At 37.5% G+C, this 16,873-nt stretch overlaps 2 protein-coding genes across 3 annotated transcripts; both read left to right on the top strand.

Annotated features, from left to right (window-relative positions):
• The first annotated feature begins 6,436 nt into the window (after positions 1–6,436).
• LOC106336502 (calmodulin) lies at positions 6,437–8,184 on the top strand. Of its 2 annotated transcripts, none has more exons than XM_013775341.1 (3): positions 6,437–6,580; positions 7,403–7,772; positions 7,974–8,184. In XM_013775341.1, exons 1-3 carry the CDS (start codon positions 6,505–6,507, stop codon positions 7,993–7,995), a joined length of 468 nt encoding a protein of 155 aa, XP_013630795.1. In that variant the 5' UTR covers positions 6,437–6,504; the 3' UTR covers positions 7,996–8,184. The 2 variants fall into 2 exon arrangements, with proteins under 2 accessions (XP_013630795.1, XP_013630794.1); XM_013775340.1 differs by having other exon boundaries at positions 7,930–8,005.
• Positions 8,185–10,960: 2,776 nt separating this feature from the next.
• LOC106330752 (uncharacterized protein At3g43530-like) lies at positions 10,961–11,469 on the top strand. The gene is made up of 2 exons (XM_013769172.1): positions 10,961–11,189; positions 11,300–11,469. Exons 1-2 carry the CDS (start codon positions 10,961–10,963, stop codon positions 11,467–11,469), a joined length of 399 nt encoding a protein of 132 aa, XP_013624626.1.
• The last annotated feature ends 5,404 nt before the right edge of the window (positions 11,470–16,873 follow it).

The following is a 16,873-nucleotide window of genomic DNA, read 5'->3' as shown; positions in this document are numbered from 1 at the left end:
TCTGCGCCTAGGGCTTAACTAGAAGCATCGATCGATATTGTCTTCTGAAAATCGGTCAATATTTGTGAAAGGTGTATCGATCGATATCCCTATAGGACCATTGATCGACACTTTCTTGTGGTCAACAAACGACAGTTGAGATCCAAGATCTAGTTAGTTAACCAGTGAAACATTGCCATCGCTGATCACTGTGTTCAAGGGGTTGAGCTCTAATATATCATGCATGCAACTGATAGGCATCTATAGGATTATAATCTCCAACACCTGAATAGAAACCCTGCATCTAATACCTTTCCAATAAGTTACACCCCCTAATCATCTTGTTAGTCGAACAATAGACCTGCTCAATTAGGATTGATATTTACATTTAAACCATAAAACAACAAACACTTAGAATTAATAAATTACTAGATTTAATAGGTTCCCTAGCTCCTTGTGGATTCGATCCCTAAGTACTACAATTGAATCTCTTATTTGAGAGAGTAATTCACTTTTTAGGTTAATTTGAGTGGTATCACCTGTCCATACACTTTCACGCTCTGGATTCGGATGCTTGGGAACCTGTTCGGCCAAGAACCTGATCCTGACTTGGATACTACTCTGCTGTACCTCCTATTGGGTTCCTATGATAGGCTGACATTCATCCTATTGTGACTTGTACTGCAGATTACCATCTACTACATTTGGCCAGTTGATCAAGTTGCTGAACTGGTGGATAAACGGTTCGGACCCGTATCTCTTCCACTGGTTACACTTTGAAGCCGAGGCTACAAGGTCTGGCGAGAAGATGGTTTGAAGCACATACCTCTTAATGTTTTGGTTCTGATACTATTCTTTAAACTATAAACGTTTAGGCCTTGTAAATATATTATTTTACGATTATCAATTAATTTGAAATTTCTTTAAAAAAAATCAAATAACTTGGTACAAACAGTATTATAAAAACTTTAAATGGCAGCATAAAATTAAATTAAACTATTCTATCAATAAGATCATGCCTTGCATCTTTTATCTTGAAATCGAAAAGGTACATAAAGCCCAAAATGATCATACAGTAAGATACTAGCTATTTCTGCATCTTTGTTGTTTACATCTGTTATCCAAACTCTCAAAATTTGAAACTCTCAAAAAGTGTATGCGAGACGTGTTCGGAGTTATATCCGTTATCCAAAATCTCAAAATTTAGCCCAAATAACAAACACTGAAAAATCTTCACTTAGATCTGAAAGTCGAAACGAACTCATGATTCTTCTTCGCTTTTTTTTTTTTGCAGAAGATTCTTAGCAACGACTATGATGAATGTATATTATCTATAGCGACATAGGTGAAAAAGAATATTGTACAATAGTCTTTATAATATATTTTAAAGAACAGGATATATATTTCTATGTATAGTTTGGTTATATTATCAGTTAATAAAGCATAGAATTATATCAGTACGATTTAATGAAAATATATTAATTATTTACACAATCTTACTAATTACTTACAGTATGTTTGCAACTTTTTTGTTAATTTCTTTTGTGACAAAAAATTTTCCATTAATTATTTGGAAATTTTGAAATGATATAAATAAAAATTCCCGAAATAAATAAATGAGAATACATATAGCCAAACTAACTGAAATAAAACACATAGATTGTGAAAAAAATTCAAATTGTTTTCTTTTGCTTTTCTTCGATCCTGTTAAACAATAAAAAAAATTGTAAATAGATATTGTGAAAATCATTATATATCTAATTGGATATGTTTAAGAAAATTGTTTTGAACGTAGTAACTACTTTAATTAATTGATGGAACATTATCTCAGAGCATTCGAGAATGTTGGTAATCTCTGTATATCCCCCTACATATTGTATACAAATATGGAGCATTGCATCATACTGTTAAAATAATAAATATTAGAATAAACATATGATATGTATTTACCTAACCGTTAAAACTTCAATCTTCCAGAATCGTAGCATGCAAATGACTGTCATCCGCATAAGATGACCATAATGTATTGAGATGTGCTGCCATTGTCCAATATGTAACACAACCGACTCGATCAAAGCTAAAGTTAGGATTGAACAAAAAAACAGTTATATTGTACTCATATAATTGAATAACCAATATCATCAAAATAAAAATCCAAATATATAAAAGGGTTTGAGGATTGATAGGGATGTGGGATTGGAAAATCAACCAATGAGTACATTAGCTTTAGCCATGTCACCATCCACTTCATCTTAGCGTTCTCATGAGAGAAACAAATCCAAGCATTCTTCAACTGAACCGTTCTTCCACAATAACGCTAGCCTCCAACAGCTAATTCTCATTAAGTCCCCTTATTTATTCTTTCAATCGAAGACATGGAAGAGTTAGACTTCCTTCGTTTCTTAGCTTATACAAATTCATATTAATTTCTCTGCTAAATGAGAAACCACGCAAACCCTAGAAGCAGATCAAGCAATAGCGACCATTTCCAAAAAATCCGCCGAGAGGCTGCAATGGCTCAATTCTTTTAGCGACGTCTCACTGCTTTATGCTGAACCAGAGCTCCATTTCCGCTTAGTACATCTTCTGAAAGCAAGAAACATAACTACAGTGGAAGTTTAATTGGGCTAGAGTTGATGCTTATGATTGTGAACAGGTATGAGAACAGTTACCTACAATGATTTAAGTTATATTTTTATTGTGAATCTAATCAGAGACTTCTCTTTCTGGTATATAGTGCTTGCAGTCGTCGACATGTTACTCATCGGGTCAAGGGTTTCGATCCAGTCCCATCAAAGTGGATTAATTTGTCACCCAAGAAGATTCAGTAACGCTGCTTGGATTTGGAAGTTCGTCGTAGATTGTTCTTCCTTCTCTTTTGGTATGTATCTCTTGCAAACCAATTTCTCTAAAGATGTTTGCTTCTCTTATTCTTTCAAAACTTTTGAAAGGTGCTTCTTTCTCTGTTTGGAATGTGAAATAGATGACAAAGAGATCAATGAATCTGTAGCCTCAGTTAATAGAAACCTTTCTTACATTATTTAAATCCGTTGTTGCTTATCACTGCTAAAGGTCAAGCAGGAAAGTATACGGCTGTTTACCAGAAGCTCGCTCAGAAACACCCTTCCTTCAGAGACAACACTGATCTTATCGTGGTAATATCTTTGCAGCCTTGGCTTCTGTTCATACCAGACAATGTCATTTGTCTTATCGGGCATCCTCACTCATTTACCTGCGTTTGGTGTCCTGTTTGACAACGAAGAAGTTAAAGGCCCTATGATCCAGTATCTCATCAGACCTGAAGAATATATAAAGAGATTTCATCCTATTGGTCTTGAGAAACTTCAGTTCGTTGGAGACTCTCTCAAGATTCTGAGACAAGAGGTCGAGGAACTGCACCAAACGTACTGAGAACTCTAATATCTAATATAACCAAAGTCATCACAGAGTATGCTGTGTACAAAGTTGAGCACGTAGCTCACTGCATTCAAATATTCGATTTATGGAGGTGGACAGTTGACTCCCGAGATGTGGGAGCCTTGGTCCAAACCCTACATCAAAGAGGTATAGTTTAAGTACTTTCCATATTAAGTATTTGGAAAGATTCTCTTACGAATATGGTTTATTAGACAATTAACTAGACACATTCATGCCTATGACGATTTAGGCGAGTTTACTTTGAACTTGTGCCTTGTAAAAGGCGAGTTTGCTTTAAACTCATGCTTAGCGAAAGACGAGTTTACTGGACTCACGCTGAGACAAAGGCGAGTATACTGAGAACTCGTGCCTAGCAGAAGGAGAGTTTCTGTAAACTCATGCCTAGCCAAAGGCGAGTTTTTGTAAACTCGTGTCTAACAATAAGCGAGACGACTGCAAACTCGTGCCTAATAACAAGCAAGTTCAATTCGTGCCTAATATACAAGTTTACCAAACTATTCCCGACTCGAAGTCTCGTGTTGAGATCGTGTGTGCCGAGCAAGTTGTTGGCTTGTATGTTCGTCAGGCTGTGATGACGTTGAGAAACGTTCTGGCTTGCTCTGCTTGTACCGCTTTCGGCAAGCTCGTAGCTGAGGGCCATCCTTCGAAGCATGAGGACATGATGGTGGCAGCCACTTGTCTTTTCTCAACGATCGCTGGCTCACAAAAAGCATGATCATGATTAGATCAATATAAACCAAAAGACATAACCAACTTTGGCATAAGCAATAAGCAGGCTGTAGAACTCATTATTTCATAATGCTCGCAAATTGCATATGTCAGATTAATTACTAAGAAATATGCACATCTTACAAGTAGTAAAGCAATCAACGCTAGTTATCTCATAAGGGTTGTAAACACTTATCTTTTGAGGATGAGTTGTTTCTAGTTGTTGGAAACGCCGAGATCAACTCTTTGCTGCCGAAAACGTCGCATGATTGTTGCTGTCCGAGAAGCAGATCTTGACGACGGGATGAGAGAAACGATTGTAATGAGATTCGAGCAGTGAAGAAGTGGTGAAGCTGAGTGGAATCATAACAGCAGCAGTAACAAGCTGAAGCATGCCCAGCGTGATGTTGCAGTCTTCATTTCTCAAAATCGGTTATGATGAAGCTCATGATCGAGCCGTAGATAGCATTGGACGAGATCAAGCTCGTGAGCTCTGCCGAGCTCAAGCTTGTGACCTCTGTTGCAATCTTTTCAAGTGAAAGGATGAGACGACGAGCTTGTGACGAGATGTCCCTTGTTGCTGAGACGTCCCTATTATGGCAAGCTTGTCTCCAGATCCTCAGCGAAGAAGAAAGGCCTTGCCACCACTAAGTCTCGATAGAAGCTTTGACGAGAAGAAGATCCTTAGATTCTTTATTGTATGATTCCAACAAACATCACCAGCATAAACACCGTTTTTGGGTCAAACAGTTGGCACTAGAAGGATAATGATTAGATTCTTGAGGTTTAGGAGAAATCTTGAAAGAATCAAATGAGAAATGAACATAAAAAAGAATTTATTGATCAAAGATTGTATTACAAGAATGGTTTCTAGTGTAAAGTAAATCTAAGAATTCATAAACTCTTTGTAAGAAGTGTTCTAGATCTAAATGGAAAAGAGAGAAATTCTCTTGATAAAGAGAGATGTATCTCTATTTATACAAGGAAGAAGCTAGGGCTTCATAGTAAAATTGGCCTAATTTATTGTCTAATGAGCCTTGAGGGAGGATGTAAATCCACCCCCAACATAAACCAATCAAATTTTCATGTTTTTTCAATGTGTTCTCAATTTAACATCGCTGTATATATATATATGTTTTGAACGACTAACATCGCTATATAAACTGATAAACAAAACTAAGTGAAGCCTCACAGGCGTACGACTATTTCTCTCTCTAGAAACCAAAGCGTCTGAATCTTCTATCTCCGGCCCGGCGTCTCGTCCGGTGTCGGAGGATCCCTCCTAACCCTAAATATTTTTTCTCTTTGCTTTCTCCATTCCGACCCAACCCTAAGGCGAGATGCGTGCTGTTCTGGTCTGTCGAAGTGACTCTAAAGACTTGCATGGTCATAGGGGTTATCTCACGGCGTTCTTAGAGGAGCAGTGAGTCGTAGGACGGCGGAAGCGGAGCAGGCCGGATTTTAGAGCTGAGAGGAGCTGAAGGGTCGATTTACTGTTTTAGATCTCCGACGCTCCTCTCATGGCGGCGGCGCGTGGCTCAGTGGGAAGCCTCCTCTACCCTGGATCTATGGTCTGTTGTGACGGTGTGTCAATCGGAGGTGTGGTGCGATGGCTGGTGAAGATGGCTCTTGTCCTCGGTTCCCGTGGAAGACACATCGTAGGGTTTTGTTCCGCCGGAGGAGTCTACCGGAGGATGAGATCTGCAGAAGGCACACGGTGGGGGTTCATATCCCAGCGTCGACGATGACGTTCCTGTCTCGTCTGACGGTGAAACATCACGCCATTGATAACCTTTGTTACTTGTCCAGTCATGGGTTGGTCGTCAAGGCTCGCCTTTCAGTACGGGTTAGTCCCGGTTTATGGTTAAGGAGAGGATTCTGTTTCCGACTATGATGGGCTCTTATCAGATTTGCGCCGCAAGGTGAAGAGACGTTGGACCGAGACTGCCATTCTAAATTTTAGGTGTCCAGTGTCATGAGTCAAACTGTGATTTGGTCTTAGCTTTGTCCGAGTCGTGCTTTCAGAATTCTCATCTCGTTTGGTCAATTTAAGTTCGTTTTGGGAGGCAGTTTATTCTACGTGGAGTAAACTTGTTCTCATTGGGTGACAAATACATTGAAATTTTGATTTGGGTAACGTAGGATCCATCTATGTGTTCCTAAGTGATACTAGATCATTTCAACGTATGTGTAGTTTAATTTCGGGTGAGGTCAAAATCATGTAATCCCATTTGGTTAATGAAAGTCGTAGTTGAAAAAAAAAAAATATATATATATATATATAAACTTGTAAACATATTGCATCCACCACGCGCTTTAGGGAATAGAAGAAACAACGAATACCAGCGAACTAAATTGAAAAAGAAAAGAAGAAAAACAATGGCGGACCAGCTAACCGATGACCAGATCTCCGAGTTCAAGGAAGCCTTCAGCCTATTCGACAAGGACGGAGATGGTCTCTTGTTCTCTCAGATCTCTCGCCTTTTCGTTTTCTTACGATCGTGTTTCGTCCTGATTTTCTATTCATTTCGTGCTTTATTCATGTGATTCGAGGAGGATCTAGTTTTGATTCGATCAATATTTGTATGATTTATATATCGTTCGCTGTAGCAGATGATATCGTTGTTTCTCTGTGATACTTCCGTACCTGATTTGATTATGAACCAATCATGTGACAAATCATTGCCGATTTGGGTACATCTGATGGATACAAGAGGCTTGTTCGCGGCGTATGGTTTTTAATATTTAATTTTCTGTGTTGCTTCTGTCTGAGAATATGATTCCAGATGTTGTTGCTTAATAATAACAGTCCACAATATCATCTCTGTTGTTTTGCTCTAGATTAGTGGAGCATTGTTTCCCTTATTGACCTTCGGGATAGACTTGACAGTGTACTGTTCTGGTAGTCTTTTTCTCAATAATAATATATTAAATTGTTTATAAGAGCTTTTCTATAGACAATTATTTTGCTTTAAATTGGGAACTTGACATTGTACTTTTGTTATGATATTTTGTTCAACTTGTTAGATGTTGACTGTATGATACTTGACATGTTTCTTGCTAGACTGTATGCAACAAGTTTATTTTTCATCTTTTTTCTGGACAAGTAATAAATCGGGTTTACATGATAATTCAAATACGATGATTGGGTAGTAGAATACGAGCATTTTTGGGCCGTGCATTCTTCCTGATCTTGTTAAATGTTGACTATTTAGTGTGTTCCAAATTTGATTTACTTGAACTTGAAGTCTAAAACCTGAAATTGGTTTGCGTACAGGCTGCATCACCACAAAGGAGCTCGGGACGGTGATGAGATCACTTGGGCAAAACCCTACAGAAGCTGAGCTCCAAGACATGATCAACGAGGTTGACGCAGACGGGAATGGAACGATAGATTTCCCGGAGTTTCTGAACCTAATGGCCCGCAAGATGAAGGACACTGATTCAGAGGAAGAGCTTAAAGAAGCCTTCAGGGTTTTTGACAAGGACCAGAACGGTTTTATCTCCGCGGCTGAGCTCCGCCACGTGATGACAAATCTTGGGGAGAAGCTAACTGACGAAGAAGTGGATGAGATGATCCGAGAGGCTGACGTGGATGGTGATGGTCAGATCAACTATGATGAGTTCGTTAAAGTTATGATGGCAAAGTGAGATTCTCCGAAATCCCATATCTGTTTTTTTTTTTCTTTTCATCTTTAAACTGAAAAAGTTCAGATTTGCTTCCTGGCTTTGATTATTGGTAACTCTGCATCTCTCTTCTGTCTTTTGTTGAACCCATCATAATTTGCTGTAGTTTCTTGACAGTTTGAAATCATTCACTTCAATATCATTTTCGTGCTTCTCTACAGTATTGAGACAAATCTAGGCTAACGGAATTGGTTGGGGGGAGGGGGGAGGAATATTGAATCAAAGTCTTGGAATGTGCTCTCGCACGACAAAAGAAAATTCCCATATGCTCTCATTTTTTCGACTTACGTGTTGTTTTATTTAATTACTAAAAAATAGTAAAAGACCATACAATATACAACCAAAGGTACATTTTAAAAAAGTACACTCTACCCAAACGGACTATCTAACTAGATCGACTAAATGCACTCAAATTAGATTTTTTCGAATCCATCCACATTCAGATCATTTCCCATTTCGTCTGACAGTTGTCAACTGAACAAAGAAAAACTAAACCGTTGATTTCTGAAATGGTGCCACCGAAAGGGTCTCGTTCAAAGAAGGCATTTCTAAATTCATGCCTAGCAGTTATTGAATCAAAGTCTCAGAATGTGCTCTCCCATGACAAAAGAAAATTCTCATATGCTCTCTCTTTTCCGATTTACTTTTTGTTTTATTTAATTACTAAAAAAGAGTAAAAGATCATACAACCAAATGTACAGTTTAAAGGAATACACTCTACCCAAACGGACTATCTAACTTGGTATAGTACACATGTTAAACCCGAAATTATTACTCATTAGATCGACTAAATGCACTCTAAATGCACTCATATTAGATTTTTTCGAATCCATCCACATTCAGATCATTTCCCATTTCGTCTGACAGTTGTCAACTGAACAAAGAAAAACTAAACCGTTGATTTCTGAAATGGTGCCACCGAAAGGGTCTTGTTCAAAGAAGGCATTTCTAAATTCATGCCTAGTAGTTATTGAATCAAAGTCTCGGAATGTGCTCTCGCATGAAAAGAAAATTCCCATATGCTCTCCTTTTTTCAATTTACTTTTTGTTTTATTTAATTACTAAAAAATAGTAAAAGACCATACAACCAAAGGTACAGTTTAAAGAAATACACTCTACCCAAACGGACTATCTAACTTGGTATAGTACACATGTTAAACCCGAAATTATTACTCATTAGATCGACTAAATGCACTCTAAATGCACTCATATTAGATTTTTTCGAATCCATCCACATTCAGATCATTTCCCATTTCGAATATTAGATTTTTTCGAATCCATCCACATTCAGAGCATTTCCCATTTCGACTGACCGTTGTCAACTGAACAAAGAAAAACTAAACCGTCGATTTCTGAAAAGGTGCCACCAAAAGGGTCCCGTTCAATAAAGGCATTTCTAAATTCATGCCTAGTAGTTATTGAATCAAAGTCTCGGAATGTGCTCTCGCATGAAAAGAAAATTCTCATATGCTCTCCTTTTTTCGATTTATTTTTTGTTTTATTTGATTACTAAAAAATAGTAAAAGACCATACAACCAAAGGTACAGTTTAAAGAAGTACAATCTACCCAAACGGACTATCTAACTTGGTATAGTACACATGTTAAACCCGAAATTATTACTCATTAGATCGACTAAATGCACTCTAAATGAACTCAAATTAGATTTTTTCGAATCCACCCACATTCAGATCATTTCCCATTTCGTCTGACCGTTGTCAACTGAACAAAGAAGAACTAAACCGTCGATTTCTAAAATGGTGCCACCGAAAGGGTCCCGTTCAAAGAAGGCATTAGTCCGTTCGAAGGTTGCAGAGAATCCGAACTCTGGATCCAACTCGATTCTAGTAAACGTAATCCCTAATCCAACCTCGTAACATCTATGGAAATTGGTGAAATCGATGGGAACCCAAAAAGTGAAGAAGGAGAGGTAATAGTTCTAAAAGAAGTATAAGAACAAGAGGATGGAAACGAAGAAGAAGAATATACATTGCAAGAAGAAGAAGAAAAAGATGAACAAGAGGAAGACGAACACGAGGAAGAACATGAAGAAGAAGAACAAAAACAAAAACAAGAGGTATAGGAAAAATAACAAGAGGAAGAGGAAGAGGGAGATGAAGAAGAAGATGAAGGATTTAGAAGGAGCGGAGGCTACTCCTAAACAGGTAAGAATAAGGTGAAGTGGTAAAAGTGTGTAGATCTCAGTAATAGTTATAGTGTTTATGTTTGTATAATTTGGTACCATATGCTCTCCTTTTTTCAATTTACTTTTTGTTTTATTTAATTACTAAAAAATAGTAAAAGACCATACAACCAAAGGTACTGTTTAAAGAAGTACACTCTACCCAAACGGACTATCTAACTTGGTATAGTACACCCGTTAAACCCAAAATTATTACTCATTAGATCGACTAAATCCACTCTAAATGAACTCAAATTAGATTTTTTCGAATCCACCCACATTCAGATCATTTCCCATTTCGTCTGACCGTTGTCAACTGAACAAAGAAGAACTAAACCGTCGATTTCTAAAATGGTGCCACCGAAAGGGTCCCGTTCAAAGAAGGCATTAGTCCGTTCGAAGGTTGCAGAGAATCCGAACTCTGGATCCAACTCGATTCTAGTAAACGTAATCCCTAATCCAACCTCGTAACATCTATGGAAATTGGTGAAATCGATGGGAACCCAAAAAGTGAAGAAGGAGAGGTAATAGTTCTAAAAGAAGTATAAGAACAAGAGGATGGAAACGAAGAAGAAGAATATACATTGCAAGAAGAAGAAGAAAAAGATGAACAAGAGGAAGACGAACACGAGGAAGAACATGAAGAAGAAGAACAAAAACAAAAACAAGAGGTATAGGAAAAATAACAAGAGGAAGAGGAAGAGGGAGATGAAGAAGAAGATGAAGGATTTAGAAGGAGCGGAGGCTACTCCTAAACAGGTAAGAATAAGGTGAAGTGGTAAAAGTGTGTAGATCTCAGTAATAGTTATAGTGTTTATGTTTGTATAATTTGGTAGAACATAGTGAAACTGTGAAAGTTGAAATGTATAACTTAGTAAAAGTGAGTAAAATTTAGGCTGTTTGATTGTATAACTTTGCTATTGATAGCAGTTTTTGGAGGACATAACTGAAGCGTGCAACCGGTGAAGATGTACTTTCCTCCAAATAAGTATGGGAAAGTAATAAAGATTTCATCAAAGTGGTACATCGCCGATACGATAGAACTTCTAACGGAGAAATTGAATGAGACAGAGATGGAGTGGTTCTACAAGCACCCACAGTTCAAACATATATTTCATTTGAAAAACCCAAAACACAAGTGGACGGGAACCTTGATGCTCGCTTTTCATACAGCTAAAACAAAGAAGCGTAAGGATGGTTCATTGTCAATGGCATTCCTATCTGATACTCCCTCAGAGAAATGTCAATCATCTCGGGACTGCATTGTCATGCTTATCCCATCAACTATGATATGATGGGTTGTTCAGGCTTCATCGAGAAGCATTTTGAATCAGGGAAGAAGATTAAATACGAGGCAGTGGAGAAAAATCTGAAGGCAATGAAAGGGCCTTGCTCTGGGGGTCGTATGAAGATGGTCGTCCGGTATTTCTTATGCAGTATCATCCTAGGACCCAAAAAGACTGGAAAAGATGCATGATATGCTTAAATTAACCTTTAAGATACTCTCTCAAATAAAAGGTTCGATGTAGTACTTGAGGATCGTATCCACAGAGATTCGATATCTCACACAATATACTTTAGCTTCAGACTATGCTAGGTCAAATAATACATAAAGCAGTTAATCAGGTGTTTGTTTGTGATGGAAGGATGGTTGCTAGATTTACAGTTTCATTAAGGTTATCAAAACTCTAATCTATAGATGCTAAGGATTGATCCTATAACTCGAATTCAATAAGGAAATAATCCAGCTCTCGCATGCAATTACTAATCACATGTCTAAGTCTTTGTTCCAGGTCTTGCATGCGAACAAGGAATGAACATCGATCGATACTATTGAGTAGGTATCTATTGATGCTTCCTCAGACAAGCATTAACGCCCTATTTGATAATGTCCAACTAAATTTCCAGACCAACTCTCATATGCGACTAACGTGCCTCTCAATTATCCTATGATTATAGGTTCAAATAATTAGTCACACTCTTGTGTTGTTCCAACTACTCTTAGATCCTAGTATTACAATCTACCCTGGTTTAGAGATCTATAGATAACTTAACAATCCTATGATTAAGAAGTTCATTCAAAACCCTAGAAAATCCCTAAGCTTAACTCATGGATCTACTCAGACATGATAGTTGTCACAGAAAATCATGAACTGAGTAGATATAATAAAAATCAATAAAGAACCAAAGCCAATGGAGTTCCAAAAGGACTCAGAAAGAGTTCCAAGAGGACTTTGAAGGATTTCCTCTCTTCTCTCAAGGAGTTCATCTCTTTCTCCTAACCTAAAACTAATATCAATGAATAATAGAAAGTGTAGCCGTCAACAATGGCTTAGAAAACACATAAATATGGTTGTGTTGTCTAGGGTGGTAACTTGTGGTAATTTCTGGGCTTAATTCGGTCATGAAATAGGCTCGGCCCATCTTTTGGGATCACCGTCGATCGACAGAAAGGCTGTGTCGTCGATCGACATTCATTCGTCTCCTCGACAGATTTATCTCGTGAGGCAGACGTACCACTCTTCAGTAAATCAAGCGTAACTTCTGCTGTAGAATGCTGATTGACCTTAAACCGGTGTCATTGGAAAGATAACTAAAATCTATATATTGTGACAAACGATGGGATCAGGAACACCTTGGGAAGGTCTCCATCCATAGCTAAACATCTGACGCGTATGTGCAGTTCTGCACCTCAAAAAGCTCCAAAATCACCAAAGTTCTCCAAAACGTACCTGAACCTGAAAGCACTCTAAAACATACTCCAAACCCATATAATATACTTTAAATATGTCATATACTATGGTCTAAAAGTGGTAAAATCTATGTTATATCAATGCACCATCTGTGAACCGTTTTTTCCTAAGAATTGTCAATAATCTAGATTTGTGCAGAACATTCCCATGGGGATGTTTTGCATTTGATAAGAACTTGTATGATGTGTTTTGGTTATTGCGGAAGGCTGAAGGGATTGGGAAACAAAGTGGATAATTTCTAGTTTATGTATTCCTTAAGAGGTAAACCCTAAATATTTACTCGTAGTTTCAAATTTGAAAATTGTATAAATTGGTCCAACCTAAGAAAACTGAGTAAATTATCTTCTTCTTCTTCTTGTCAATACAACTCAGGTTGTTGATCGTTGGACGAGGAATATACTTAAAGGGAAGCAACAAATATTCTTTGAAGAAATGTACAGGAATGACTACGCTGCTCATAGAACTCAGGTTGAAGCTCTCGCAGCTCCCTCTGCTCCCTCTACTCCTACTCGTTAGAAAAAGACTCCCGCGTTTGAGATTTTTGGGATATCTAATTTAAATGGGACTGAATCTCGCTTGAGGAAGGAAATTCAAGAGGGTTTTTATGAACATAAATTTTTTGTCTTAAGTGGAATGAATGTTATGAATCAAAAGTTTGATTCTCTATGTGACCGGCTATCACATGTGGAAGCCGAAGTAAAGTCTCTAAGAGAGGCTGTTGGAGAGCCTGTTGAAGAGCCTATTGGAAAGCCTTTTGTAGAGCAGCCTCATGGAGAGGCTGACGGAGAGCCTGGCGCAGAGGCTGTTGGACAGCCTGATGGACAAACTGATGGTCAGACGTGCACTCTATGTTTTGGAAATTGCTCGTGCCGGGGTGAAGGAAGGTGGTAATGAACCAACTGAGAAAGAATTAGAGGATGGTGAAACTTTGTCGGCCTTTGTCAAGAGGGCATGTGTATCTAACGGACAAGAAGAACCGTCCAAAAAGCCAAGATTGAGGATTCCCATTCAGAAAAGTGCCAAGAAGGAGAAGGACAAGAAAGAGAAGCAGACGAAGGAGAAGGACTATAAGGAGAAGCCGAAGAATACTAAGAAAGATGAGCAGGGGAATCACAAGTAGAGCTAAACTATGTTCCTAAACTCTTAATGGGAAATTAACTATTGTAAAACTCGATGTTTGGATAGGAAAACTTATCATTTATCCCAATTTTAGACAAAGTTCCACTTCTACGTCTTCGTTTACAAATGATGGGAAAAATTTCCCAAGTTTAACGTTTTCGTTCGAAAAAGATGGGAAAATTTTCCCAGGTTTTACGTTTTCGTTTGCAAAGTTTTACGTTTTCCTTTGCAAGAGATGAGAAAAGTTTCCCAAGTTTTATATTTTTGTTTGCAAAAAATGGGAAAAGTTTCCAAAATTTTACATTTTCATTTGCAAAAGTTAGCCAAAAATTCTCAAATTTTACGTTTTCGTTTTCAAAAATTAGCCAAGTTTTACTTTATCTTTTGTAAAACTTGGTAGAAGTAGTCCAACTTTTACAGTTTCGTATGATTGTTCCGATATGAAAACAAATACCGAAACATAAACTTGTTCCGATAAGTTTTAAGTTGAAAGACTTTCCAGCTTCGAGTTAAATACAACTTATGATTAGAGTTTTAAGTTTTAACCGTTGACTAATTTCTTTAGCTCTGCAAATTTCAAGATTATTTGCATAACCTTAGATTCCAGTTTTGCATAGTTGATTGCCTCGTCACGAACGTCGTTCTTCAACATAGTCAACTCGTGTTCGATAGCTTTAAGACAACTTATGCGAAAGTGCAACCCATCATCATGTACGGTCAACAGAACTTTCAAATTGAAGACAACCAATTCTAGATCTTGAAAAAAACATTTTCATTCTAACCTCACACTGTTTGCATACATAGTAATGTCTTCCCTGCTCGCCGGTCTCCACTCCGATAGGTTGGCTACAAGCACACTTCGTTGGAATACCATAGTTTGCGTCCGCCACGGCATAGAGCCAATCACACTCCCTTTTGTCTGCCTTCATCAGGTTGTAGTAAGGATCTGACATTTGAGATTAGGATTTGAGATAGCGAAGAAAAATGGTAAAAAGATAGATATGACAGAGAGAGAACTTGAGTTATGAGTTAGGGACGAAATGAACTGGCGAGGGAGAGTCGAATCATAAATTGTATTTTTTGGCGGAAAAATCTTCATTTCCCCCCCAAAACAACTGGAACAAAAGTTTTGTGCTAGAGGCTATACCAAGTTTGCAGTTTTACAAAAAATTTCAAAGTTTCACTTTGATTTGTTTCACAATTTTCTTGGTTTTACTGAACTGAAGGGATTTATATTATGGTTATACCAGTTACATTAAATTTGCTATGATCATTTCTCATGTAAACATGTAAAAATATAAATAATTCCATGAAATTTAAAAGAATTATTATTTCATATAGGCAATACGAAGAAAGAAGCCACAGAAGTATATATACTGTAATGAAAACCTAGCTATTTGATGAAAATTAGTAGATGGTAAATATATATTTTTCGTTCAATGCCATCAAATTTGATTAAAATTCAAACAATAACAACAGAAAAAACAAAGACAAGTTCTAATATAATTTCATTCAATGCCATGGACTTTGCAACAACTTACTAAGTTTCACTAGGTTTTACTTTCATAGTTTTACAAACAACAAAGCTAGTTTTACCAAGTCTTTCCAAATTATTCAAAGTTTGGCTAACATAAAACAAAATAACTACTTTCACTCTTGTGCTCCTTGTGAGCCTTGTGTTCCTTGTTGGGTTTCTTATGAGCCTTGTGTTCCTTCGAAGCATAGAAATACGATTCCAACGTCTTCCTATTCCTTACTATCTTTTTCTTCTTCTAACGTTCCCCAACTGAAGGATACCTTCTTTCATTAACTCTTCCATGCCGTTTCGTGTATTGTGGAGGCGAGGCATACAACTTTTTAGTTTCTTCCAGAACAATCCATTCTGACATATGCGGAACTGGATATATAGTTCTCCTATAAGCCATTCCCCAAACATTCATCAAGTAATAAGGCGAACATAAAACAAACAAATCACGCATGTCATATTGACAATCATCCTGCTTGAAGAACTTATTCGATGCGGCTACTGCATGTACACATGGGTATTTATCTATATCAAAGTATTTGCAGCTGCAAGTTTCACGTTTCAAGTCCACCAAATAATTCTTGCCGTCATCTCCAATGACACCATATACAAGATCAAAAGAGTTCAGCTCAGTCACCTCAAGGGTTGCAGCCACCCAACATCTAAGATGCAATTCATTTTCCACAAAAGGAACCAATTTTTGAGACATGAGCACATAAGCAATTTCTTTCATGTGCTTGTTGAACCACTCACCTATTTTATGAAGAATTGCATCAATCATAGGCATCAATCATAGGCAGTAAATCGTACCCACGTGCCTTATTAAAAGCTCTATTATGAAACTCCACAACGTTAAAGGTGTCTATGTTGTACTTTCAGTCGGAAACTTACATTTTGCCTTTTTGAACATTTCGCACGATTGAGCAAGATACATACCACATGTTGGATACCTCTCCCTGAAATCTGCATATCTTCTTTCAAACTCAGCCTCATAATAAATCGTTTCAATCTAACGAAATCGTGATGCAACCTCATCCCTATCATGTTTAACACTTAATTTCACAATGTGGGATAGATGAAAGATAAAATACCTATGTTGAGCCATCAGAACAATTTAGCTATTGCCTTGATGAGACTTCCATTTATGTCCCTAACAAACACCAATTCACTACTATCCGCTATAACGGTTTTCAACTTTGTGAAAACCGAGTTCCAACATTCTTTTTTCTCGCCATCAGCAACAACAATAGCTAAAGGATAGTTGTGATGGTCAGGATCCTGAACGGTGGCAATGATTAGAACACCGCCTTCCACAACCTTCAAAAAAGTTGCATCAACAGTTATGACTTTCCTCATGTACCCAAACCCTTCAATGCAAGCTACGAAAGAAAAAAATAGATACTTAAATCTTTTTTTTCTCCACCCAATAGCATACTCGCTTTTGAACCGAGGTTCTGCTCCAACATATACTTTCTTTTTCTGCT

Source organism: Brassica oleracea, chromosome C3 (genome assembly GCF_000695525.1).
Source record: "Brassica oleracea var. oleracea cultivar TO1000 chromosome C3, BOL, whole genome shotgun sequence".
NCBI classification, from domain to species: Eukaryota; Viridiplantae; Streptophyta; class Magnoliopsida; order Brassicales; family Brassicaceae; genus Brassica; species Brassica oleracea.
This window is presented reverse-complemented; position numbering and strand designations above follow the sequence as displayed.

Coding starts and splice junctions, on each gene's coding strand:
- LOC106336502 (XM_013775340.1), top strand. CDS start 6,505: ATGGCGGACCAGCTAACCGATGACCAGATCTCCGAGTTCAAGGAAGCC. Junction 6,581..7,402: donor ATTCGACAAGGACGGAGATG/GTCTCTTGTTCT, acceptor GTTTGCGTACAG/GCTGCATCACCACAAAGGAG. Junction 7,773..7,929: donor GTTAAAGTTATGATGGCAAA/GTGAGATTCTCC, acceptor GTTTCTTGACAG/TTTGAAATCATTCACTTCAA.
- LOC106330752 (XM_013769172.1), top strand. CDS start 10,961: ATGTACTTTCCTCCAAATAAGTATGGGAAAGTAATAAAGATTTCATCA. Junction 11,190..11,299: donor AACAAAGAAGCGTAAGGATG/GTTCATTGTCAA, acceptor TGGGTTGTTCAG/GCTTCATCGAGAAGCATTTT.